We start from the raw sequence: 26,872 nt of genomic DNA on the forward strand, positions 1-26,872 counted from the left end.
CTCTGGTGTAAAGTCTTCATTTATGTTCACTCTGGATAGTGTGACAGTCAAGTTCATCTTTAGAAGGTAAAGTTTTAACTTATCAACGTAACGTGGCTAATTCGTGACTGTAATGTAGCCTAGAGGTGGAACTTAACCTGACAGAGTGTGTATCTGCACAAACACGCTCTTCCATCCGCGGCAATAAACCAAACGCAGCTGTGCACACTAACTAGCTAACCGATGTTAATTCTGGCACTGTTAACAGTTTTTTACTTTAGGATAAACGTTTAGCTGTAATGTATGGAAGCCTGTTTCCGCCACCGAATAAAAAAATACAACAAATTATTGCAATATTTTATCTCACAATTCTGACTTTTTTCCCCACAGAATTTATTGATATAAACTCACAATTGCGAGTTATAAAGTCAGAATTGCGTGATATAAACTCACAATTGCGAGTTATAAAGTCAGAATTGCGAGATAAAGTCACAATTCGGACATTTTTTCACATAATTGGGTGATATAAACTCACAATTGCGAGTTATAAAGTCAGAATTGCGAGATATAAACTCACAGTTATGACTTTTTTCCTCAGAATTGCGTGATATAAACTCACAATTGTGAGTTATAAAGTCAGAATTGCGAGATATAGTCACAATTGCGAGTTATAAAGTCAGAATTGCGTGATATAAACTCACAATTGCGAGTTATAAAGTCAGAATTGCGAGATAAAGTCACAATTCGGACATTTTTTCACATAATTGGGTGATATAAACTCACAATTGCGAGTTATAAAGTCAGAATTGCGAGATATAAACTCACAGTTATGACTTTTTTCCTCAGAATTGCGTGATATAAACTCACAATTGTGAGTTATAAAGTCAGAATTGCGAGATAGTCACAATTGCGAGTTATAAAGTCAGAATTGCGAGTTATAAAGTCAGAATTGCGAGATAGTCACAATTGCGAGTTATAAAGTCACAATTGCGAGATATAGTCACAATTGCCAGTTATAAAGTCAGAATGGCAAGATATAAACTCCCAGTTATGACTTTTTTTCTCAGAATTGCGTGATATAAAGTCACAATTGCGAGTTATAGTCACAATTGCGAGTTATTCAGAATTGCGTGATATAGCCTAAACTCACAATTGCGAGTTATAAAGTCAGAATTGCGAGTTATAAAGTCAGAATTGCGAGATAGTCACAATTGCGAGTTATAAAGTCAGAAGTGCGAGATAGTCACAATTGCGAGTTATAAAGTCAGAAGTGCGAGATAGTCACAATTGCGAGTTATAAAGTCAGAAGTGCGAGATAGTCACAATTGCGAGTTATAAAGTCAGAAGTGCGAGATAGTCACAATTGCGAGTTATAAAGTCAGAAGTGCGAGATAGTCACAATTGCGAGTTATAAAGTCAGAAGTGCGAGATAGTCACAATTGCGAGTTATAAAGTCAGAAGTGCGAGATAGTCACAATTGCGAGTTATAAAGTCAGAAGTGCGAGATAGTCACAATTGCGAGTTATAAAGTCAGAAGTGCGAGATAGTCACAATTGCGAGTTATAAAGTCAGAAGTGCGAGATAGTCACAATTGCGAGTTATAAAGTCAGAAGTGCGAGATAGTCACAATTGCGAGTTATAAAGTCAGAAGTGCGAGATAGTCACAATTGCGAGTTATAAAGTCAGAAGTGCGAGATAGTCACAATTGCGAGTTATAAAGTCAGAAGTGCGAGATAGTCACAATTGCGAGTTATAAAGTCAGAAGTGCGAGATAGTCACAATTGCGAGTTATAAAGTCAGAAGTGCGAGATAGTCACAATTGCGAGTTATAAAGTCAGAAGTGCGAGATAGTCACAATTGCGAGTTATAAAGTCAGAAGTGCGAGATAGTCACAATTGCGAGTTATAAAGTCAGAAGTGCGAGATAGTCACAATTGCGAGTTATAAAGTCAGAAGTGCGAGATAGTCACAATTGCGAGTTATAAAGTCAGAAGTGCGAGATAGTCACAATTGCGAGTTATAAAGTCAGAAGTGCGAGATAGTCACAATTGCGAGTTATAAAGTCAGAAGTGCGAGATAGTCACAATTGCGAGTTATAAAGTCAGAATTGCGAGTTATAAAGTCAGAATTGCGAGATATAAAGTCACAATTCTGAAATTTTTTCACATAATTGCGTGATATAAACTCACAATTGCGAGTTATAAAGTCTGAATTGCGAGATATAAAGTCACAATTCGGACTTTTTTTCTCAGAATTGTGTGATATAAACTCAATTGCGAGTTATAATGTCAGAATTGTGAGATATAAAGTCAATTGCGAGATATAATCTCACAGTTATGACTTTTTTCTCAGAATTGCATGATATAAACTCACAATTGCGAGTTTTAAAGTCAGAATTGCGAGATATAGTCACAATTGCGAGTTATAAAGTCAGAATTGCGTGATATAGCCTAAACTCACAATTGCGAGTTATAAAGTCAGAATTGTGAGATATAGTCACAATTGCGAGTTATAAAGTCAGAATTGCGTGATATAGCCTAAACTCACAATTGCGAGTTATAAAGTCAGAATTTTTTTTCTCGTAATTGCGAGAAATAAACTCACAATTCTGACTTTATAACATGCAATTGCGAGTTAATATCTCGCAATTCTGACTTTATAACTCGCAATTGCGAGTTATAAAGTCAGAATTGTGAGATATAAAGTCAGAATTGTGAGATATAAAGTCAGAATTGTGAGATATAAAGTCAGAATTGTGAGATATAAAGTCAGAATTGTGAGATATAAAGTCAGAATTGTGAGATATAAAGTCAGAATTGTGAGATATAAAGTCAGAATTGTGAGCTAAAAAGTCGCAATTACCTTTTTTATTTTTTATTCAGTGGCGGAAACGGGCTTCCATAGTAATGAAATCTCCGAAATGCAGTAAAATGACACATGGAACAGCTGTGACATGGATATTATTATAAATTATGGTGGCGTCAACTTAATAGGAATAGCCTACATTTCACATTCACAAATTAATATAACAGAATTAAAAAGAATAATTTATTATGATTACATCTCCATAAATGTTTACCTTAATTTAAAATCAAACCTGGAATGACGCAAACTCCCACTGGATTTGAATCGGTTCATTCAAACGAACTATTCGAAAGAACTGAATTTGCAGAAATCAAGACTTTCGAACAGTGCTGTACTAAACAATATAATAACACTACACCCCTGCACTGCACATCCTGTAGTCATGAGAAACATGGTGGTCTAATTCATTGGAATAGTGTGGGGATAAACAAAATCTCTTTGGATACAGTGACAGTTTAATAACTGTAACACGTCAATAATGAGCATACTAACTGAATCGAATTAAGTGCATAATCTCACACTGACCTTGGTTGTAAAATCCCCAAGATACACTTTTAATTGGCAGTTTTGCTTTCAAATCTATTTTCACATTTCCACAGAACTCTGGCTGAGAAACAATCTCTTTGTCTCTGTTGTGCAATGAATGACCTGTAACACTTTTAATGCCAGAATAATGAGGCAGACCTCTGAGATATATCTTTGGAACCATTACATTTGACATAAGTTTAAAAACATCGCTTTGGGAATTTATATAAAATGTAACTGAAGTCAAATCTGTTCTCTCATATACACTAGTAAAAAGAACAATCATAATTCCAACCTTTATGCATAGTGATGTATTTGAATAAATAGAGTTATGCCATGTTCAATCAAAGACAAAGCACACTTAAAGTTTGTCAGTGTACATAGACACAGGCAGGGTTTTACGCATGCTCTTATTCTCCAGCTTTTCGAAGTTTGCTGTCTGCCTATTGTTGTTTTATGCAAAAAGTCAGAGGCTGGATAGGACACATGAGGGCCTTATGCAAATGACGTGTCTATCAGCTGGTGTGGGATACTGAAGATGTGAATGCTCTTCTACTAACCCACTTTGCTAAATGTGTTTCTCTGAACCTTTTTGAGAAAAGTTCACTCAGTTTGTCATAGAAGACCTGAGAAAAGCACCACAGACACAGGGATATAATCTACAGAGCCTGGATCCGTGGAGCTTTCCTGCTATAAGGTAAGTGAAAAACTTCTCAAGGTTTTTATCCAAACACAGCTTTGTTTCCCAGATGCCTGCTTTCTTCTCAAGCAGTGACCGTTTTGTGGAATCATATTGTTTTGCATCACAGCTCTCTATATTGACAGATTTAAATGTTTTTGACTAGAAGAGATTAGGGTGGAGAGACAGAGTGATTGTGGTGAATGGTGAATGGGGATACCCTTGCTCTTATGAATATTACAACAAGCCCTTTACATAAAGGAGACCATTTGAAAGCTGGACACATTAGAATAAACCTCAAGATCATTTTACTGGCTGGGCCATGACATGAATTGCCCCAGTGTCTGCATAAAGTTGTGATCCTGTAGGTAAATCAGCTGTATTTATCATTACAGATATTAAGATGAGCACAGAGGCTGTTGAACAGACAGAATCTCAGCATGAACAAGCTGGTAAGGAGACTTTTCACTCTATGGAATATTGTCAATTGCCTTGAAATGGTCAAATGACCTCTTAACTAATGTATGATAGCATTTGAATGTAAATAACATGAAAACATCACACATCATTTATATGCTAATTATAGTTTTCTGTTTACGCTTTTTCATGCTGTAAAATAGCACCAACTGTGTGTCTTGAAACGGAATGTAATAAGTGAAATTTAAAATATTGAAAAACATCAAAATAATAATAAACAAATGTAAATGTGAAAAATATTCAATGGTACATTACAAATATTATGTGATTATATTCTTAAATATATAAAAACAATTTCACAGCTTTTAGATCCAAAGGTGACTTTTTCATCAGGTAGCTGTGCAGAAATGGTCTCACAAATTGTCTATTTTCCAGTTATTGAGTCTTTTATGAACAGTGTTTGTGATTCAGTTTTACGGTCCTTTGAAATGAGGATCATAATTTCAAGAACTGCCACTGGGCTTCTTCACAATAACCGTTTGTGGTTATGACCAAAAGTTTAACTCTTTGTGTTGATGGGACACACTGGTCTGTGCAAGGGGCTTTGTGCCAACCAAGTCATTTTTATGTGGATTTCTATTTCTGAATATCCTTTTTACATTTTATTTGCCTCCCTATATATTTGTGCTTTTAAAAACGAGTTCTTCTTGCAGCTTAAGTTCAGTTGAATACAGAGTTCCTTCATCAGGCGTTTAGGTGCGTGATGAGTGCAGGCTGATGGATGAGAAGTCTACCAGGATGTATGTGGCGGTTTGTTTGCAGTGAAGCACTCATAGCCTCAGGCAGTACTGAATCATGGTCTGGTTACAATGGCTTCTGTACGGAACTATCTTCTTCAAATGAGGAACCTGAGAGAAATGCCAATTCAGAGAGAGCAGAGTATTGTCACCGAATGTTAAATATATATATATATTTCATTTATGTTCCATCACCTCTATGGTGTGAAATGTTTGAGCATGGATTAGGGTTATGGTTAAACCTATCAGATGTCCCATCAAGTCATGTGATAACTACAAATATTTGGATTGAACGAAAAATGTTGTTCATGTTTACAAATAGTCATGTAACATAAAAACTGCTTGAAAACTACCGAAGTATATTTATGTCTAAATCAAGGTTTTTATTTTTAGTTTTAAGGACATTTGATTATTTTGGAGATGCAAAGACACAGGGGAAAAACAATTGGCATAAAACAATTTTCATTTAGAAATTGCGTGTAAATTTTACAGTTAATTACAAAGAAAAGGCAAGTAACAGATTGAGTTAAACATGTGAACTTTGAAAAATGATTTTTAAAGTATCATAATTTAAGTGCAAACACATGTGATTGGATAACTCAAACCATTCTGACTTTAAAGTCAGTGATTTTAAAAGGATATGATGTCATTAAAATACAGAAAATAAGATACAGCAGGTTTTATAATCATATTATCGTATAATTTAAAATTGTGTGTGTGTCTGAAAGAGAGAGAGAGAGGTTAAGAGATGCACCTGGAGGTCTGTAAGTATTCAAATGTGAAGGCCTCTAAAGGTTGCCATGGAAACTCATTTGCATGATCTGATGATTTCCATACTGGAAGTTTGGCTCAGGAAGAGGGGAGATTTCCATATTGTGGAGTGAGTGAGTGCCGTTCTAACCACGGCCTCATAGAGATAGATTTGAATTTCAAATGAAGAGAGATTACCTGATATTGACGACCTTTGAACCCCCGACTAACCCTCCTCGCTCAGTTTAATGGAACATTTGGGAGTTTGTTTTCATGGTATGGTCCATTATAGGTCTAATGATGAAAAACCCTTGAAAGAAATCATGATAAAGTTTAAATGAAAACTAAAATGTTTTGTAAAATTAACTGGATCCGGTGGGAGGCAGCTTGAATGTTAATGCATAACTCTCAGTTTTGATGCTAAGTGTGATTATCTTTTCATTTTACAGACATTGAACAAAATGGCTTCACCAGACAAGTGAGTACAAACAATTTTTTACTTAATGTTCATCATCTACCGGTTTGGTATTCAGAGCGGCTCATTGCTCCTCTTATGAAGAGAAACTCGAGAGTTCAAGGGTAAACAGCTCGAAAGATGACAAAAGTTTTCTAGTGTTACAGTACGTGAGACATTTGAGCCATTATGAATAAGCTTCATTAGTTCATCAGATCAACCTGTCATATGATCTAGTGTTGAGGACAGCAAAAAGTTTTGTGCACAGGAACTAGCTTCAGGCTTGTAAGGGCATTTGCATACTGTGCCTGCGGGAAGGGAAGAAATGTTTGTTAAAGGCCCTCTCCTGCAGAACGAGTCCAGCAGCCTTACTGGTCTCTAAGTACACACAAAGAGCGCATGCGTGCACACATAAACACACACATGCCTGAGGACCAAAACACAACAGCGAACAGCTCCACATCTTGAAATGTTCACCAGGTTTGTGTTGTCTAACAAAGCTGTTGTTTCATGTACAGATTAAGACTGAGAACCTAAATGATTCACCTCATTCTGGATCGTCCCACAAGACATGCCACTTAACTCAGGGATCACCGGTACCTGGAGGCCAGCTCACTGGGGTACGTCCTCATCAGCCCAGTCATAGGGAATCATTAAATCCATCAAGGGCATGTTCGGGTCATATGTTTCACATTTTAAAAAGACGGAAAATTAAGCCTATTTTGAGGATCTCTAGGCTTTTTGGCACTGTAACAATACATTTTGTAATAATAGTTAGGCAACACTTAAAGCAGCACTATGTAACTTTTGACACTCTAGCGGTTAATAAACAGAACTGCACACATCCCGCGGAAGAACATTCCAACCGGAGCTACTTCTCTAAGTTTATGTCTATGGCGATTCACGCAAGTGTGTGTTACTCCGCAGCGGTGACGACCCGACCAGGCTACAATAGTCCAAATATAAGTATTTATTATAAGTGTACCGTAGTGATTCGGAATAAGACACAAACTCGGGTTGGAAGATGAATTCATGATGTACTCACTCATTATATACATTTTGCAAATTTTGAACACAGAAAAAGTTACATAGTGCTGCTTTAAAGCGATAGTTCACCCAAAAATGAAAATGTTATGTTTATCTGCTTACCCCCAGGAGTATTTATATAATTTTTTACCTCTAATACACCACTATGTCCAACGGCCTTGAGTGCGCGCATGGCATCCGGTGCGTGAGGTGTGACGAGCAGCAGGGTTTAATTTGGATTTGTCTGTGCATGTTTTTTTTACTCTCATAGATTTTGTTACCATTGCCATGCATTATACGACTGATAGACTGCAACGGCTGGACTTAAAAATCATAATTTGTGTTCTACTGAAGAAACAAAGCCACCTACATCTTGGTTCCCCTGGGGGTAAGCAGATAAACATCACATTTTCATTTTTGGGTGAACTATCCCTTTAAGCAACAAATTTTAATTTTAAAATTTATTCATTTCTGCAAAAAAGTGATATATTAAAATGTATTTAATTTACTAACTAAGTTTAATGAGAAACATTTATTTTATTTTATTTATTTTATTATTCAAGTATTTATAAAACTCGGTAGTATTTGTTAACAGTCTTTGATGTATAATTATTTGAATAAATACAATCAGTTGTTTTAATACACTAAAATCTAATGCAATTCAATTTAAATTTGAAAAAAGATTAGGTTAATTAAGTATTCTGTTATTCAAGTATTTATGAGGGGAAAAAAGCAATTTATTAAATATTTATTTATATTATTAATCAAGTATTTATAAAACTTTGAAGTATTTGTTAACTGTTTTTAATGTATAATGATTTAAATAATACAGTAAAAGATATTCAAATGCAATCAAATTTTGTTTAAAAAATGACATTAAATATTTATTCGATTATTCAAGTATTCATGAGGACAAATGTGATATATTAAAGATCATTTAATTGTTCAAGCATTTATGAGGGAAAAAATGAAATTAAATATTTATTTTATTAAAGTATTTATTCAAGTATTCTTTTATTTATAATGATTTATTGAAATAAATTGTTTTAATACAGCAAAATATAGTACATATCAGCATTAAGAATAATGTAAATTAGAAACAAAAGCAAAAAGCATTAGGGTAATGAGATTTATGGGGGGAAATGTGGGATATAATGTCATAATGCAAACCATCTTAATAGACTTTATGCAAAATATGTTTTCTTCTTTCTTTCTTTTTTGTTTTTGTTCTGGATTAAATGTGACCTGAGCATGTTTTTGTGGGATTCGGTCCTCTAAAGTTAACACAAAGTGGGACTGTGGTAAAAGATGAAACGAGCAATGGCTGGTGTTTGGTGTTTTTTTAGGAGCTGCCCTCCCTGCACCCTCTGCCCCAGCTCGTCCTGATGCCTGGATCTCACCTGTCCTCTCCTTCATCATTTCTCTTCTCACAGGCCCAATCAGGACACCAAGGTCAGTGGATGTACTGGGTCATATTAGGGATGATGCTGTTCATCAGTATGCATAAATGAGAACATTCTTTTTGTCTGATGTAACTACAGTACATGCATATTTAAATACTGTTTTCTACAGCACTGCTGCAGCCCAATCTGCTTTCCTTGCCCTCCCAGTGCCAGACAGGACTCCTCCCGCACCAGCCTGGTCTCGCACTCACTCCTCAGGTACATCACAGCCATCACAATGTTAGATTGCAAATAAATAAATAAAACTAAAAGTGTAAAAAAAAAACAAAAAAAAAACTTTTCATTCATTCATTTTTTTGGTAACACTTTACAATAAGGTTCATTAGTTAACTACCTTAGTTAACATGAACTAAGCATGAACAATACTTCTACAGCATTTATTAATCTTAGTTAATGTTAATTTCAACATTTACTAATGCATTATTAAAATCAAAATGTGCTTGTTAACATTAGTTAATGCACTGTGAATTAACATGAACTAACAATGAACGACTGTATTTTCATTAACAAACATTATCAAAGAATAATAAATACTGTAATAAATGTATTGTTCATTGTTTGTTCATGTTAGTTAATACATTAACTAACAGTAACTAATGGGACCTTATTGTAAAGTGTTACCATTTTTTTTAATAACAGTAAAGTCATCAACACTATGAAATATCACTGATGAAAGTATGAGGATTATATAATGACCAAGAAATGTTAAACAAATCAAAACTATCTTTCATTTGTCACCCAATTTTTATTATGTTTTTTATTTTTAAAAATAAAATAAAGATAAAAGGTACTATTACCCTTTTATTATTATTTTTTTCTGTTTGCATTTTAATTTAAAAGCTTAAGTAATATTTTTTATTCATTTTTATTTCAGGTTTAGGTTTAGATATTTTAGTGAATCATGTTAAACTAAATGAAAATGAGAAATTTTGCCTTGACAATTAGCTGAATCTGAACACGTTTTAGTTTGTTTGTTTTTCATACCCTTGATTGGTAGTGTATACAGTGTGACTATTTGGTTATTATATTCATCTACCATGATATTTAAGTGGTGCTGTAAGGTACGTGAATGAATTTCCATCATTGTAGTGTGCAAAAACATGGTATCGCCATATTGACATATTACCATAATGCATAACACCAAGTTACTTTTTTAAGGGCATAAGAAAAGAAGGGCATTACTAAAAAGAACAAAAATAAAGAATCAGATAATAAGACAAATAGCATGTAAGCAAACTGTAAAAATGATAACAACTGATTGCCTAGACTCTAATAGTTTTGATTTTCTCACAAGGCAATGGGCAGGTCAGGTCTGGCCGGCTCCTCTATGGACGGACACCTGGATATGTCTCACTTACAGGTGCCTAAACATGTGGGATCACCACAAGATGAACCCAGTGACCTGGAGGAACTCGAGCAGTTTGCTAAAGCCTTCAAACAGAGACGCATCAAACTAGGCTTTACTCAGGTCAGACTTTGTGCCTTATTTTATATTTAACTGTTTTAGCTGTACATTTTATAGTTTTTAGGTTTTATTTAACCAAGGATCTTTATCTCTTTAATAATAATACCGATTTCCCATTTATATGAACAATTTTTCATTTAGAATTGAGAATCCATTTTAAATTCTGATTCAGTTCCTGAATTTGAACTGAATGTAAAGCAGTAAACGTGATGCAGAATTGTGACTCGTATTTTAATTTAAATACAATTAAATAAATAAAATCATATAAATTCTTATGACTACTGTAAGCTTTTTTTAATGCATTTCATTTTTCACAACAACACAACATATAAGCAATACGTATTTTCCAATCTATAGGACATTTGCATTTAAATACATTTCATGGTAACACTTTACAATAAGGTTCTATTAGTTAATGTTAGTTCAAGTATTAACTAACATGAACAAACAATGAACAATACATTTATTACAGTATTTATTAATGTTAGGCATTGAAAATACAGCCGTTCATTGTTAGTTCATGTTAATTCACAGTGCATGAACTAATGTTAACAAGCACAACTTTTCATTTTAATGCATTAGTAAATGTGGAAATTAACATTAACTAAGATTAATAAATGCTCTTGGATTATTGTTCATTCTTAGTTCATGTTAACTAAAGTAGTTAACTAATGAACCATATTGTAAAGTGTTACCCATTTCATTATATTTAATACATTCAGGTTTATGGACTATGGTGTGCTTTGTGTTTATTCAGTGAATAATCAAGCATATGTAGCCTAAATGTATGATGTATTTATGCTTGTCAGACTGATGAATTTCATATTTATTGGTTTTATTACTGATATTTTATTAACTTTTCTGTAATATCTATTTATATTATATAATAAAAAGTATATATATATATATAATTATATTTGTAAAGTATAATATATTTTATGTTACATCACTTTTCCTGTCATTTCAAATGTCTGTGGGTCTTAGAAACTCCCACAGACATTTATTTAAACTGAAAAGATGCCAATTTCGTAATACTCAATGTTGCTCAAATCCGTTGTGGATCTGATCCGGTTCTCAAACGCTTGTGTGTTGTGGCTGCAGGGTGACGTGGGTCTGGCCATGGGAAATTTACTAACTAAGTTTAATGAGAAACATTTATTTTATTTTATTTATTTTATTATTCAAGTATTTATAAAACTCGGTAGTATTTGTTAACAGTCTTTGATGTATAATTATTTGAATAAATACAATCAGTTGTTTTAATACACTAAAATCTAATGCAATTCAATTTAAATTTGAAAAAAGATTAGGTTAATTAAGTATTCTGTTATTCAAGTATTTATGAGGGGAAAAAAGCAATTTATTAAATATTTATTTATATTATTAATCAAGTATTTATAAAACTTTGAAGTATTTGTTAACTGTTTTTAATGTATAATGATTTAAATAATACAGTAAAAGATATTCAAATGCAATCAAATTTTGTTTAAAAAATGACATTAAATATTTATTCGATTATTCAAGTATTCATGAGGACAAATGTGATATATTAAAGATCATTTAATTGTTCAAGCATTTATGAGGGAAAAAATGAAATTAAATATTTATTTTATTAAAGTATTTATTCAAGTATTCTTTTATTTATAATGATTTATTGAAATAAATTGTTTTAATACAGCAAAATATAGTACATATCAGCATTAAGAATAATGTAAATTAGAAACAAAAGCAAAAAGCATTAGGGTAATGAGATTTATGGGGGGAAATGTGGGATATAATGTCATAATGCAAACCATCTTAATAGACTTTATGCAAAATATGTTTTCTTCTTTCTTTCTTTTTTGTTTTTGTTCTGGATTAAATGTGACCTGAGCATGTTTTTGTGGGATTCGGTCCTCTAAAGTTAACACAAAGTGGGACTGTGGTAAAAGATGAAACGAGCAATGGCTGGTGTTTGGTGTTTTTTTAGGAGCTGCCCTCCCTGCACCCTCTGCCCCAGCTCGTCCTGATGCCTGGATCTCACCTGTCCTCTCCTTCATCATTTCTCTTCTCACAGGCCCAATCAGGACACCAAGGTCAGTGGATGTACTGGGTCATATTAGGGATGATGCTGTTCATCAGTATGCATAAATGAGAACATTCTTTTTGTCTGATGTAACTACAGTACATGCATATTTAAATACTGTTTTCTACAGCACTGCTGCAGCCCAATCTGCTTTCCTTGCCCTCCCAGTGCCAGACAGGACTCCTCCCGCACCAGCCTGGTCTCGCACTCACTCCTCAGGTACATCACAGCCATCACAATGTTAGATTGCAAATAAATAAATAAAACTAAAAGTGTAAAAAAAAAACAAAAAAAAAACTTTTCATTCATTCATTTTTTTGGTAACACTTTACAATAAGGTTCATTAGTTAACTACCTTAGTTAACATGAACTAAGCATGAACAATACTTCTACAGCATTTATTAATCTTAGTTAATGTTAATTTCAACATTTACTAATGCATTATTAAAATCAAAATGTGCTTGTTAACATTAGTTAATGCACTGTGAATTAACATGAACTAACAATGAACGGCTGTATTTTCAATGCCTAACATTAATAAATACTGTAATAAATGTATTGTTCATTGTTTGTTCATGTTAGTTAATACATTAACTAACAGTAACTAATGGGACCTTATTGTAAAGTGTTACCATTTTTTTTAATAACAGTAAAGTCATCAACACTATGAAATATCACTGATGAAAGTATGAGGATTATATAATGACCAAGAAATGTTAAACAAATCAAAACTATCTTTCATTTGTCACCCAATTTTTATTATGTTTTTTATTTTTAAAAATAAAACAAAGATAAAAGGTACTATTACCCTTTTATTATTATTTTTTTCTGTTTGCATTTTAATTTAAAAGCTTTAGTAATATTTTTTATTCATTTTTATTTCAGGTTTAGGTTTAGATATTTTAGTGAATCATGTTAAACTAAATGAAAATGAGAAATTTTGCCTTGACAATTAGCTGAATCTGAACACGTTTTAGTTTGTTTGTTTTTCATACCCTTGATTGGTAGTGTATACAGTGTGACTATTTGGTTATTATATTCATCTACCATGATATTTAAGTGGTGCTGTAAGGTACGTGAATGAATTTCCATCATTGTAGTGTGCAAAAACATGGTATCGCCATATTGACATATTACCATAATGCATAACACCAAGTTACTTTTTTAAGGGCATAAGAAAAGAAGGGCATTACTAAAAAGAACAAAAATAAAGAATCAGATAATAAGACAAATAGCATGTAAGCAAACTGTAAAAATGATAACAACTGATTGCCTAGACTCTAATAGTTTTGATTTTCTCACAAGGCAATGGGCAGGTCAGGTCTGGCCGGCTCCTCTATGGACGGACACCTGGATATGTCTCACTTACAGGTGCCTAAACATGTGGGATCACCACAAGATGAACCCAGTGACCTGGAGGAACTCGAGCAGTTTGCTAAAGCCTTCAAACAGAGACGCATCAAACTAGGCTTTACTCAGGTCAGACTTTGTGCCTTATTTTATATTTAACTGTTTTAGCTGTACATTTTATAGTTTTTAGGTTTTATTTAACCAAGGATCTTTATCTCTTTAATAATAATACCGATTTCCCATTTATATGAACAATTTTTCATTTAGAATTGAGAATCCATTTTAAATTCTGATTCAGTTCCTGAATTTGAACTGAATGTAAAGCAGTAAACGTGATGCAGAATTGTGACTCGTATTTTAATTTAAATACAATTAAATAAATAAAATCATATAAATTCTTATGACTACTGTAAGCTTTTTTTAATGCATTTCATTTTTCACAACAACACAACATATAAGCAATACGTATTTTCCAATCTATAGGACATTTGCATTTAAATACATTTCATGGTAACACTTTACAATAAGGTTCTATTAGTTAATGTTAGTTCAAGTATTAACTAACATGAACAAACAATGAACAATACATTTATTACAGTATTTATTAATGTTAGGCATTGAAAATACAGCCGTTCATTGTTAGTTCATGTTAATTCACAGTGCATGAACTAATGTTAACAAGCACAACTTTTCATTTTAATGCATTAGTAAATGTGGAAATTAACATTAACTAAGATTAATAAATGCTCTTGGATTATTGTTCATTCTTAGTTCATGTTAACTAAAGTAGTTAACTAATGAACCATATTGTAAAGTGTTACCCATTTCATTATATTTAATACATTCAGGTTTATGGACTATGGTGTGCTTTGTGTTTATTCAGTGAATAATCAAGCATATGTAGCCTAAATGTATGATGTATTTATGCTTGTCAGACTGATGAATTTCATATTTATTGGTTTTATTACTGATATTTTATTAACTTTTCTGTAATATCTATTTATATTATATAATAAAAAGTATATATATATATATAATTATATTTGTAAAGTATAATATATTTTATGTTACATCACTTTTCCTGTCATTTCAAATGTCTGTGGGTCTTAGAAACTCCCACAGACATTTATTTAAACTGAAAAGATGCCAATTTCGTAATACTCAATGTTGCTCAAATCCGTTGTGGATCTGATCCGGTTCTCAAACGCTTGTGTGTTGTGGCTGCAGGGTGACGTGGGTCTGGCCATGGGAAAGCTGTATGGAAATGACTTCAGTCAGACAACAATCTCACGCTTTGAGGCTCTCAATCTTAGCTTCAAAAACATGTGCAAGCTCAAGCCCTTGCTAGAGAAGTGGCTGAGTGACGCAGGTATGTGCTGCTTCCCTCTTGTGGACAGAACTGACTAGCGTTTTCTCTGTAAGCAAGCATCGGTAGGCCTTTGTTTTGTGGACTAGACTACATTAAACCTTCCCTTCCCTCTCATCAGAGAACTCACCATCCGACTCCATGACCAGCCCCACCGCCTTACCACCCCTTATGGAGGGTTATGGAAGGAAGAGGAAAAAGAGAACAAGCATTGAAACTAACATCAAGCTCACACTAGAGAAACGCTTTATAGATGTGAGTCTGTGGTATTTTAGTATCACTGAGATACTGTCATATTTGTATTACTATTTGAAATTAGGTTTTATAATTAAATTTTCTGCTTTCATTAGAATTTTAGTTCACATTTCAGTCATTTTCATTCAGCAGTGACAAAGTGCAGCAGTTTGCTTGCATTGCCCCCAGGCTGTGATACATAAACAAACGTTCTACCCCATACAGAACCCAAAACCCAACTCTGAAGAGATCACGCTCATCTCAGAGCAGCTATCCATGGAGAAGGAAGTAGTGCGGGTTTGGTTCTGCAACCGGCGGCAGAAAGAGAAGCGGATATACTGCCCCATCTCCACTTCCCCCATAAAGTCTCACAACTACAACCCTCGTCTGGTGAGTCTGAGCTATCATTATTGAACCGGTCTCTGACTGTTTTCTCTAGTAATGATTCATTGAATACCTTAATCCAGTTCAGAGAAAATTAACTATAGACAGAGAGAGAGAGAGAACATGATCGATAATGCACATGTGACACCGTCATAGTAGCACAACCTAAATGGTGTCTATCAAGTTCTATTACACATCATCTCTGCTTCATTGTGGATAGAGCCACACAGAACACATCTTCCTTGTTTCAACCAGGAAGTTTTTAAGGAAAGTTTAAATTTATTCAATAAAACATTTTTGGAAATATTTTCCACTAGTGAACAGTCATTGACTGTTGTATTATATTATATTGACAAAACATTGTATTATATTATATTGTTCAAAGGTTTGGGTTCAGTAGGACTTTTTTTTTTTTTTTAAAGGGGTCATATGATGCTGCTAAAAAGAACATTATTTTGTGTATTTGGTGTAATGAAATGTGTTTATGCGGTTCAAGGTTCGAAAAACATATTTTCCACATACTGTACATTATTGTTTCTCCTCTATGCCCCGCCTTTCTGAAACGCGTAGATTTTTACAAAGCGTACTGGTCTGAAAAGCGAGGTGTGCTCTGATTGGCCAGTTATCCAGTGCGTTTTGATTGGCCGAAATGTTACGCCCCTTATCATACTGTGATGTCTTGTCCGGCCGGAGCGACGAGACAAAAACATTAAAACCCATTATAAACGAGGCATTCATTGCATCCAGTGGGGACATAATTACAGATTATAATGACTTATACTGTCTTATATCGCGCCACGTAAACATAAAACCATGTCTGCATTTGTGATCGGAGAAATGACAAACAACAAGCACTACTCTACACTGCTCAAAACTCGTGTTTGAATCGTCAGTGGCAAATTCTTTAAATATAAAAAACGTACTTACAGTCTGTGAGTCAGAAAACCGGCATTGTAGTCTACTCTACCAGGATCAGGAAACAGTCCTCCATAAAATGCGCTGCACACATCTGAATATTTGGGTTGAACTGTTCTGGAACAGTGTTGTAAATACAACTTAACCACTGATTTCTAGTCGTGTCCTCTTTTGGAAGGCCAAACAAAGTAATTTCGCTTTCATAACGAAACAGCGTCACACGCCTAGAGTGAGCGGCGGCGGCCTAGAGTATGTGGAGGCCGGCTTGAGTGAGCAGAGGTGTAAAAAGAACATTATTTTGTGTATTTGGTGTAATGAAATGTGTTTATGCGGTTCAAGGTTCGAAAAACATATTTTCCACATACTGTACATTATTGTTTCTCCTCTATGCCCCGCCTTTCTGAAACGCGTAGATTTTTACAAAGCGTACTGGTCTGAAAAGCGAGGTGTGCTCTGATTGGCCAGTTATCCAGTGCGTTTTGATTGGCCGAAATGTTACGCCCCTTATCATACTGTGATGTCTTGTCCGGCCGGAGCGACGAGACAAAAACATTAAAACCCATTATAAACGAGGCATTCATTGCATCCAGTGGGGACATAATTACAGATTATAATGACTTATACTGTCTTATATCGCGCCACGTAAACATAAAACCATGTCTGCATTTGTGATCGGAGAAATGACAAACAACAAGCACTACTCTACACTGCTCAAAACTCGTGTTTGAATCGTCAGTGGCAAATTCTTTAAATATAAAAAACGTACTTACAGTCTGTGAGTCAGAAAACCGGCATTGTAGTCTACTCTACCAGGATCAGGAAACAGTCCTCCATAAAATGCGCTGCACACATCTGAATATTTGGGTTGAACTGTTCTGGAACAGTGTTGTAAATACAACTTAACCACTGATTTCTAGTCGTGTCCTCTTTTGGAAGGCCAAACAAAGTAATTTTGCTTTCATAACGAAACAGCGTCACACACCGCGGCCTAGAGTGAGCGGCGGCGGCCTAGAGTATGTGGAGGCCGGCTTGAGTGAGCAGAGGTGGGCGGGCGGGCTTGAGAACAGCGCGGCCGGCGGATTCGACGAAGGAGCGTCCGGCGGGCTTGCAGAAAACACATGTGACGACCCCGGGCTGGACTCAGCTTCATCCACAGTGAAAGCCGATCCGGCGATCCACAGCGCAAAATTGATGTATTTCCTCAGCGACCAGCACAGATCAGCTCTAGGCATGACGAAGCGAATATCGTCCTCTTTTGGAAGGCCAAACAAAGTAGTTTCGCTTTCACAATGAAACACACAGCGCCTTCACGACATGGCGGCGGCGGCAACAATACTACAGCGAGAATAAAAGTTACACCTTCTTTCTTTGCGTGAACATTTGGGCGGCGTTATGCAAATCTTCCCACATCATGACGTAGACATGTGGGGGCGTGTTAGAACGAGCCGTTTTAGGTAGGCATGGTTGACTTAACTTTTATAAAGAATATCTCTTTGGATTTGAGCCTTTTATTCTTTTCAACTTTACAGATCTTCTTTATGCACCAAAAGCTTGTAACACTCCAAAGAGAAAGGAAAAATTTAAATCGCATCATATGACCCCTTTAAAGAAATGAATACTGGATGAATTAAATTGCTCAAAAGTAACAGTGCACTTAATGCACTTAAGACTGACTGAAGTAATGTTTGCTGAAAATTCAGCTTTGTCATCACAACAATAAATGACATTATAAAAAATGTATTTAAATCAGAAAGTGAATTTTAATTGTAATATTTCACATTACAGTTTTTCTCTATTTTTGTGCAGTGTCTTTCATGCTTTTTTTAATCTCTACTTGATCAGATAAATAAGTAGCCACAATATAATACATCTTAAATGAATAATTTATCCTCCTAGCATGTTTCAAACTCAGTGTGTTTTGGAAGGTTTGTGGCTGAAGGGATGATTGTTTTCCATAAAAATGTTCTCCACCCAATTTCCCACTAATCTGGTTAATTTCTTGTTTCAGCCTTCAACTTCCCGCTCTTTCAGTCCACTCGCCACTGGAGATGGTAAGTATTGAGCTGGTGCCTCGACAATCCACACTACTGCCATTGTAGGAAAATTTAATGTCGGGGGCAGGGTTGCCTGGTTTTCACAACAAACCCACCCAATTGCTGCTCAAAACTAGACCAATAGCGTTTCGAGGGGGATCTCTCGTTAAAAATCACGTTCCAGGGGGTAAAATACACGTTTTTTGGCCAGGCTCCCGGGTAAAATGAGCATATCAAGGGCCTAAATATCGCATTAGGTAGGCGTGGTTGACTTAACTTTTATAAAGAATATCTCTTTGGATTTGAGCCTTTTATTCTTTTCAACTTTACAGATCTTCTTTATGCACCAAAAGCTTGTAACACTCCAAAGAGAAAGGAAAAATTTAAATTGCATCATATGACCCCTTTAAAGAAATGAATACTGGATGAATTAAATTGCTCAAAAGTAACAGTGCACTTAATGCACTTAAGACTGACTGAAGTAATGTTTGCTGAAAATTCAGCTTTGTCATCACAACAATAAATGACATTATAAAAAATTTATTTAAATCAGAAAGTGAATTTTAATTGTAATATTTCACAATATTACAGTTTTTCTCTATTTTTGTGCAGTGTCTTTCATGCTTTTTTTTAATCTCTACTTGATAAGATAAATAAGTAGCCACAATATAATACATCTTAAATGAATAATTTATCCTCCTAGCATGTTTCAAACTCAGTGTGTTTTGGAAGGTTTGTGGCTGAAGGGATGATTGTTTTCCATAAAAATGTTCTCCACCCAATTTCCCACTAATCTGGTTAATTTCCCGTTTCAGCCTTCAACTTCCCGCTCTTTCAGTCCACTCGCCACTGGAGGTGGTAAGTATTGAGCTGGTGCCTCGACAATCCACACTACTGCCATTGTAGGAAAATTTAATGTCGGGGGCAGGGTTGCCTGGTTTTCACAACAAACCCACCCAATTGGTGCTCAAAACTAGACCAATAGCGTTTCGAGGGGGATCTCTCGTTAAAAATCACATTCCAGGGGGTAAAATACACGTTTTTTGGCCAAGCTCCCGGGTAAAATGAGCATATCAAGGGCCTAAATATCGCGTTATTGGGGTCGCTTCAAACCGCAGACATGAAAAACAACCCGAGGCAACAGTGTTAAAGTAGCCTAACTTGGCAACTTGGGGGATTTATAATTTTTTTCAGACGTTTCGCTTGTAATATCCAATCATATTTTCATTAATACTTTTTGAGAATCAAACTTTTGAGCACTAGGGCATTACAAACATAACAGTATGATGTTCTGTAAAGCTGCTTTGAAATTCTATGTATTGTGAATAGCACATTATAAATACATTTGATTGTTGTTCCTGCAGTGTCATCAAGCTCCTCCCCCAACAGCCCCAGTCGAGGCTCCTCCCCCAGCACTCTGTCCATTACATCCAGTCCACTGATCGCACAGGGGGTCAACCAGACTTTCAACACCACAGGGTAAAACCACTGCATGTTACTTCACACCCATCTTAAGTTGAACTAACTAGAGAACCAGAAAAATGAACAAATGATGAATTTGACTCTTCCCCAGATCCTGGTATCGCTGGAACACTGCATCATACCACCACTGAGCCCCTCTGAAGGCAACAGCTTCACTGCATGACTGACCAGACGAGAGAGAAATACTCATTCTGTAATGTTTACAACCAGCACTAAATGCGGCGGCAGAACGCAGAGAACCACTGTTCTGCTTCTCATGATCTAATGTTCAAAGGGCTTCACTGCTAATTACCGAAGGGAAAAAGCATTAACATGCAATAGCACATTGTTTAGATATGCAATCTTGCTACAAAGAATCTGACAGACACGTTCAGCATTTTCAGCAGAGCTTTTAATGTGCATGAAACCTTATTTCACTTTCTGTGTAAAATCTCTGTGCCAATTTTGTTGGAGATGAAGGCTCAAATCTGGCTTTTTGTTTATTGATAACGTTGATGTGAAAAAAAAACCCCGCATGTAACCCAAAACAAGACCACTGATTTTTGAGTATCTTGTTTACATATTGCTTTATTAGAAACTTTTTTTCACTGTTGTTTTAAATCATGTAGCAGGATACTTTTATGATGAAGTTTCATACGCTAGTGTTCTTGAGCGTTATTGGCCCTGCTCAAGGTCAAGACTACAACAGCTGATATGTGCAGTAATGTTGAGACAACATTTAGCAGATTGGTCAACACAGTTTACGGTTCTCAAATATATTTTCGGCATACACCTAGTTTTGTGTTTCTGAACATTTACGAGGATTTCTGGCAGGGAAAACATTTTTCTATGCCTGGTACGGAATATGTGCATTTCACACTATTTTTATGCAACACTGTCCAAAGCATTTGAAGTTCCTGGAGTTTCACATTTTTAGATTTTATGTATGATTAATAATATCTAGATATTGTTTGTTTGGTTGTTCTTTTGTTTGAATAACACTTGTATATTTCAGTTTCACTGTTCGACTGTTATTAAAATTTGCACTTACATTGGTCTCACATTTTTTTTTAGCAGTGTGCTTTGTGATTGTTTTATACATAATGAGAATTTTCACAATGTGCACTGTATATATACATATAAAAGCCTATTTCTGCCACATAAGAAGAAAATGATTTGGTTAATCATAATTATGAAATAAAATGTATAATTATGAGATGGAAGTATAGAAATTAGTATAAGTTATACAAATCATTATTACAGCTCTAAACTTTTTGTCATAAATATAATTAGTACCTTTAATTATTCAATTATATATAATTTCAACTTTTCCTCATAATTTCAATTTTTAACACAATTTTCTAATAAAAAAGCATTATGGTAACTCTAAAAGTCAATGACTTCACCTGAGTGCAAAAAAACAATGATTAAGTTCAACCCTTTATCGCCAAATCATCATTTATGTAAAAACATAAGTAAAAAAAACAACAACAATTGATAAATTAACATGATCCATAGACAAAACTTAAATCCGTCACACGCAACCTAAGAGTAAACATTCACAGTTATCATGAAGGGACACTTTATAAATAATACCGATATTAATAAATACAAAAATGACAACGACAAATTATAAAGTATAACTTCAGGCCTGCAATAAAGAGATTAGCCTATATGTTCTTAATAATCAATTTTGATTTCACAAGAAGACGTACCCTATAAATGTTTTGCTACACTTCAGAAGATGTGGAATATAGTGCATGGACCACTTTGATGGCACCTGTTTTCAAAGTTTGAACATTTCTCGTTTTATGTTCCACATGAGGTCAGACGGGTTTGGTAAAGTTACAAGCGACTATCCTGCTTGTTCCGGAAACAGGTGTTACTTGATCATAATACAGCATAAAACGTTAGTTAGTCATTGTCCCTCAACTAGTCTTAATATAATAAAGGATTTAGCGTGTCAGTTAAAACATGCATACAGGTTGAAGGTGTAACGCAGGGAAGGGCTGTTATTTTATATGCACCTGGACAAACCTGTTCTCTGTGGCCACTGATTGGCTCAATCATGCTGTTCTGTCCTGCTCGTCCGGTTTTAGTTATACTGTTATCTCCCATCCCAGTTTTATCCACTGCATTCTGAGTTGTACACACACCTGAACTCTACAGGACAATATGCTGGCTGTTCTCTTCGTCCTGGGGATGTTGTGTCCCCTAAATTTTGCAGGTAAAAACAATATTTTTATGGTTTCACATTACTACTTCAAGCTACTGTTGCATAATATTTGTTGTTGGTAATTAATTGTTTTTAAATACATTTTATTCTAAGGTGTTAATAATTATGTTCTTCTTAGAAATAGAAATTCGATTGCTGGATCCTAAAACAGATGGTGTGCTGGCGAGTAAATTCCCAAACTCTCTTCTGCTGAGTCTGCCAAACTGCACTGTTTATGGAAACAAGTCAGCTGAACTGCTGTACATAGAACTGCCGTCCACTAAAAACAGTATGCATCACTTTCATCCTGAATGTGGCTCACGTGACATTGTTTAAATGTTAAGCATTATGACTTATGTGTCCTGCAGAAACGGAGAGTTTCATCGTTCCATCTTGTCCCGTCAGGCAGCCGGGGTACCTTCTGCAAAACCTCAAAAATGGAACAACATACAAGTAAGTGTATGTTTGCATGCATGTGTGTGTGTGTACAGATTTGTGTCATATATCAGCTTTTGATTTAAATCAAATGTCAGGTTTGTGTGAGGTTTTTTAGGGATATGGCGTAGCTATACACTATAGTAAATACCATTATATTAGTATGAAAACCTTAATCCATGGGAGTTCTTCACTATAATGGCTAAGGTCTCTCTCTGTGTGTGTGTGTGTGTGTGTGTGTGTGTGTGTGTGTGTGTGTAACCATATAAAAAAACAATACACAACACTTTTATCTGTCTTTCTCTCTCCACTAAAAACAGTATGCATCACTTTCATCCTGAATGTGGCTCACGTGACATTGTTTAAATGTTAAGCATTATGACTTATGTGTCCTGCAGAAACGGAGAGTTTCATCGTTCCATCTTGTCCCGTCAGGCAGCCGGGGTACCTTCTGCAAAACCTCAAAAATGGAACAACATACAAGTAAGTGTATGTTTGCGTGCATGTGTGTGTGTGTACAGATTTGTGTCATATATCAGCTTTTGATTTAAATCAAATGTCAGGTTTGTGTGAGGTTTTTTAGGGATATGGCGTAGCTATACACTATAGTAAATACCATTATATTAGTATGAAAACCTTAATCCATGGGAGTTCTTCACTATAATGGCTAAGGTCTCTCTCTCTGTGTGTGTGTGTGTGTGTGTGTGTGTGTGTGTGTGTGTGTGTAACCATCTAAACAAAGGCTAAACAACAATCTTAACTGTCTTTCTCTTTCAGCATGCAGTACAAAATTGCAGGCGTAAATGATATAAGTGCAAACTTGACTATGACGACTACCAACGGTAACAGTAATATATATACAGAAAAAAATACAGTAATTTCAAATGAGCTTCTTGTAATATATGATGTAGGCCTATATGGTTGTAATATATCTTGTCTTTCTTCGTAGCCGCTGATTACCAGCAGATAGACAGTGGTCTTCCAGCACGCAGTGGAGCCATGGTGGTCATCACCGTCATTCTGTCTTTGGCTATGGTGATCCTCCTCGCTGGCCTCATTATTAGCATCTTCTTTTCCAACTAGCCTGAGCATGATGCACTTCAACACTATACATGATGTCTGTTTAATTAAAAAAACATCCTCGCTGGCCTCATTATTAGCATCTTCTTTTCCAACTAGCCTGAGCATGATGCACTTCAACACTATACATGATGTCTAATTAAAAAAAATAATAATAATACAGACACATTTCAGATACTTTGAGAGATCACTTTCTTTTTCCAATATCAGTGTACCTATAATGTAACAGGGAATTACACAAATGTATATATTTATCAATTATTTCAAACTGAATTTCACAAAATTGTGGTGGTGTACTGCATTTCAAATAAATCCTGTTCCCAAAATATGTTTCATGATTTTTTTTTAACAAGCAGATTTTAACCAGGCTGAAATATGGTCTCAGGAAAGTTTTTTTTTTTTTTTTTTTTTTTTTTTTTTTAAAAATTTTTTTTTTGGAAAATTTTCCCCCATGGAAATTTTTTTTTTTTTTTTTTTTTTTTTTTTTTTTTACAAATGTCATGTTTGGACAATTTGTCACACATTTTATATGTTTCTGCACAGGTAATTTCTATTGTAGCCAAACAAAGGTTTATATATATATTTTTTGTTTGTTTATTTATTTTACTGATTTTTTTATTTGGAATTTTAGATAGCATTTGATATCTCAAATAAAGATAGGCTATTCTACTCATTAAACAGAAGAGATACATAGTGGGGCATGTTGTCCCAAAAAGTGAACATGCATTTCATTAAATATAAACCTTGGACAATAAACCAAGAACGGAATGTTAAACAGCATATTTATAGTAAAAATATATCTGCATATGGACAGACTGAATGAATGAATGAATGAAAATAATACTCAAAATTAGCATGAATATAGTGATCAATAAAAACCTGCTGGACACCTTTGATTGCTAATAATCAGCTTAATGATTTCCACCTGTTATAGCAAATGAACGATATCGCCACAGTTTGTCTTTACTGATACCATGACATTTCTTCGAATAAAAGAGATACTGAGTTTTGTTTACGAACGTTTGCTAGCTGTTCTTGCATAGGCCTAGTCGACGAAATGTATTTACAGCTTCAATCCAAAAGCAGATTTCTCGACCTTCATTTAACCAGCGGTTTACGTGACTGGGACATGAATGAGGAAATAAACTTAACCACGACGACTGATCAGTTTTACCACAGTAAAAGAATTGACTCGTGGATGCGAAACAGAGGCGTTTTTCAGTATGGCTGATGTGTCGTGGTTTGGCAGCAGTGTTGCCAAACCAGTGTTGCCAACTCATTTTCAGGGGACGTTGCTAAAGGAAGGCCAATTTGTTGCTAAAAGTTGCTAAATGATGTTGTGATATCATTACACGATGACGTCATTACGTAATTATGATGCAAAATTGTCACTACATCAAATCTCAGCAAAAAATAGTTTATATATGTTCCTTTAGATTTTTTTGTAAAATAATATAACGTAATATAATATTAAAAACTGTATTTTTAAATACAACATTGAATTATTGAACACTTACACATTTTTGAACAATTAGGGCTTACAATTTAAGTTTTTTTTTATTAGCTAGTAAACTAGGGCACAATCTACTATGTTAATACGAAGGAATTTTCCGTATTGATTTTTCACAGGTTGCATTTTAAATTACGCATTGTATTTTGTGTTTTCAGATTACAGGGCTGCAATGGAGAATGAATAATGGAGAATGGAGAATGTCCTGGAAAATTACTAGTACCTTTTCCATTTTTCTAGATATTTTTCTTACAGTGTACTAACTGATCAACAATCGCAGGTACAAGCTACTAAATTAACAATTTTTCAATTATTATTATTAAATTGAGCAATTGTTAATAGCAGCTAACTTAATTCATGTGATGTGTGTACTGCTATAGGCATCATTTAATTTTTTTATTCATTTTGTGTAATTTAGATGGAAAATGTGTGTCTTTTTATCATTTGAGTCACTTATCAAAAGTTGCTAAAAGTAGCCAAATAAAATGTAAAAATAGCTAAATTTGTTGCTAGATGCTTTTGGAAGAAAAAGTTGCTAGTGTAGTGTGAAAAGTTGCTAAATTTAGCAGCAAAATTGCTAAGTTGGCAACACTGTGCCAAACCCCTCCCTCAGAAAACCTCTTAGAACCACCCTCAAAAGCCTCCATTATTTGACAAAAAGTCGCCAAATATGAAAACAAAGTAAATACAGGTAAATTTGGTAAAGGTAAAGGGAAGTAAATATATATATATATACTTTACAAATGATAACCGTATAAAAAATATAACAAAAGATTAAATATAACAAGAAATTCTGAAGTGAAATTAGGAAATGCTTGTGATCTGCAAGCACATCAAACATGATGGAAATGATGGAAAGACACAATGTTGGGAATTTGTTTTATGTGTCACCAAAGTGCATCCCTGTCCTGCTCAAATACAACAGATAAGAGATATTATGATTCTCCAAAAACAAAAACTTTATTCATACAAACTTATTTCAGTCAACACTCTATTACTACAAAGTAAGTGCAAAATACTGCATCCCAGCACACATGACACGACGATGCACTGTGTCTCTCTCTCTCAGTATCTGGTTGACATGACTGTGCATGAATTGTGGTATAACTTTTGTGTCTGTGGTTAAAAACAAGATGTTAATTTTTTTTCTCCGGCATCTTGATTGATGCTTATAATGAAATTGTGGTGTGCGTCATGGCAGGCGTGGCGTACTGGTGTGTTCACTGCACAGACTCTTTGGCATGATTGAGAGCAAACGTGAGAGGTCACGGGCCTACGGCATGGGTGTGGCCAAGTAAAAAATAAAAAATCGCCAAAAAATCGCTAGTTTTATTTAAATAAAGCTAAAATAGCTCCTTGTCACAAAAAATAAAAAAAAGTCGCAGCTACAATGAGAAAGTAGCTA

At 34.7% G+C, this 26,872-nt stretch overlaps 1 protein-coding gene and 1 pseudogene across 6 annotated transcripts; both read left to right on the forward strand.

Annotated features, from left to right (window-relative positions):
- On the forward strand, nucleotides 1–21,277 carry LOC107556425 (POU domain, class 2, transcription factor 3-like). 6 transcript variants are annotated; one of them, XM_016239546.1, is made up of 15 exons: nucleotides 1–66; nucleotides 3,971–4,065; nucleotides 4,443–4,499; nucleotides 6,461–6,489; nucleotides 6,984–7,085; nucleotides 8,838–8,943; nucleotides 9,829–9,834; nucleotides 12,615–12,703; nucleotides 13,790–13,963; nucleotides 15,062–15,203; nucleotides 15,322–15,455; nucleotides 15,660–15,824; nucleotides 19,582–19,624; nucleotides 20,131–20,245; nucleotides 20,340–21,277. In XM_016239546.1, exons 3-15 carry the CDS (start codon nucleotides 4,451–4,453, stop codon nucleotides 20,377–20,379), a joined length of 1,194 nt encoding a protein of 397 aa, XP_016095032.1. In that variant the 5' UTR covers nucleotides 1–66; nucleotides 3,971–4,065; nucleotides 4,443–4,450; the 3' UTR covers nucleotides 20,380–21,277. The 6 variants fall into 6 exon arrangements, with proteins under 6 accessions (XP_016095032.1, XP_016095026.1, XP_016095028.1 ...); XM_016239540.1 differs by lacking the exons at nucleotides 9,829–9,834; nucleotides 12,615–12,703; nucleotides 13,790–13,963; nucleotides 19,582–19,624 and adding exons at nucleotides 9,064–9,152; nucleotides 10,249–10,422; nucleotides 18,742–18,784; XM_016239542.1 differs by lacking the exons at nucleotides 9,829–9,834; nucleotides 12,615–12,703; nucleotides 13,790–13,963 and adding exons at nucleotides 9,064–9,152; nucleotides 10,249–10,422.
- A 3,542-nt stretch (nucleotides 21,278–24,819) lies between these two features.
- The window catches only part of LOC107556430 (forkhead box protein N5-like), a 14,554-nt pseudogene continuing 12,501 nt past the window's right edge, over nucleotides 24,820–26,872 (forward strand).

Source organism: Sinocyclocheilus grahami, unplaced genomic scaffold, assembly GCF_001515645.1.
Source record: "Sinocyclocheilus grahami isolate Dianchi unplaced genomic scaffold, SAMN03320097.WGS_v1.1 scaffold567.1, whole genome shotgun sequence".
NCBI lineage: Eukaryota > Metazoa > Chordata > Actinopteri > Cypriniformes > Cyprinidae > Sinocyclocheilus > Sinocyclocheilus grahami.

Excerpts from the sequence above, each read along its gene's own strand:
- LOC107556425 (XM_016239546.1), top strand. The coding sequence starts at position 4,451 with ATGAGCACAGAGGCTGTTGAACAGACAGAATCTCAGCATGAACAAGCT. Across the intron at positions 6,490-6,983 it reads AAAATGGCTTCACCAGACAA|ATTAAGACTGAGAACCTAAA; the intron begins GTGAGTACAAAC and ends TTTCATGTACAG. Across the intron at positions 15,825-19,581 it reads ACAACTACAACCCTCGTCTG|CCTTCAACTTCCCGCTCTTT; the intron begins GTGAGTCTGAGC and ends TTCCCGTTTCAG.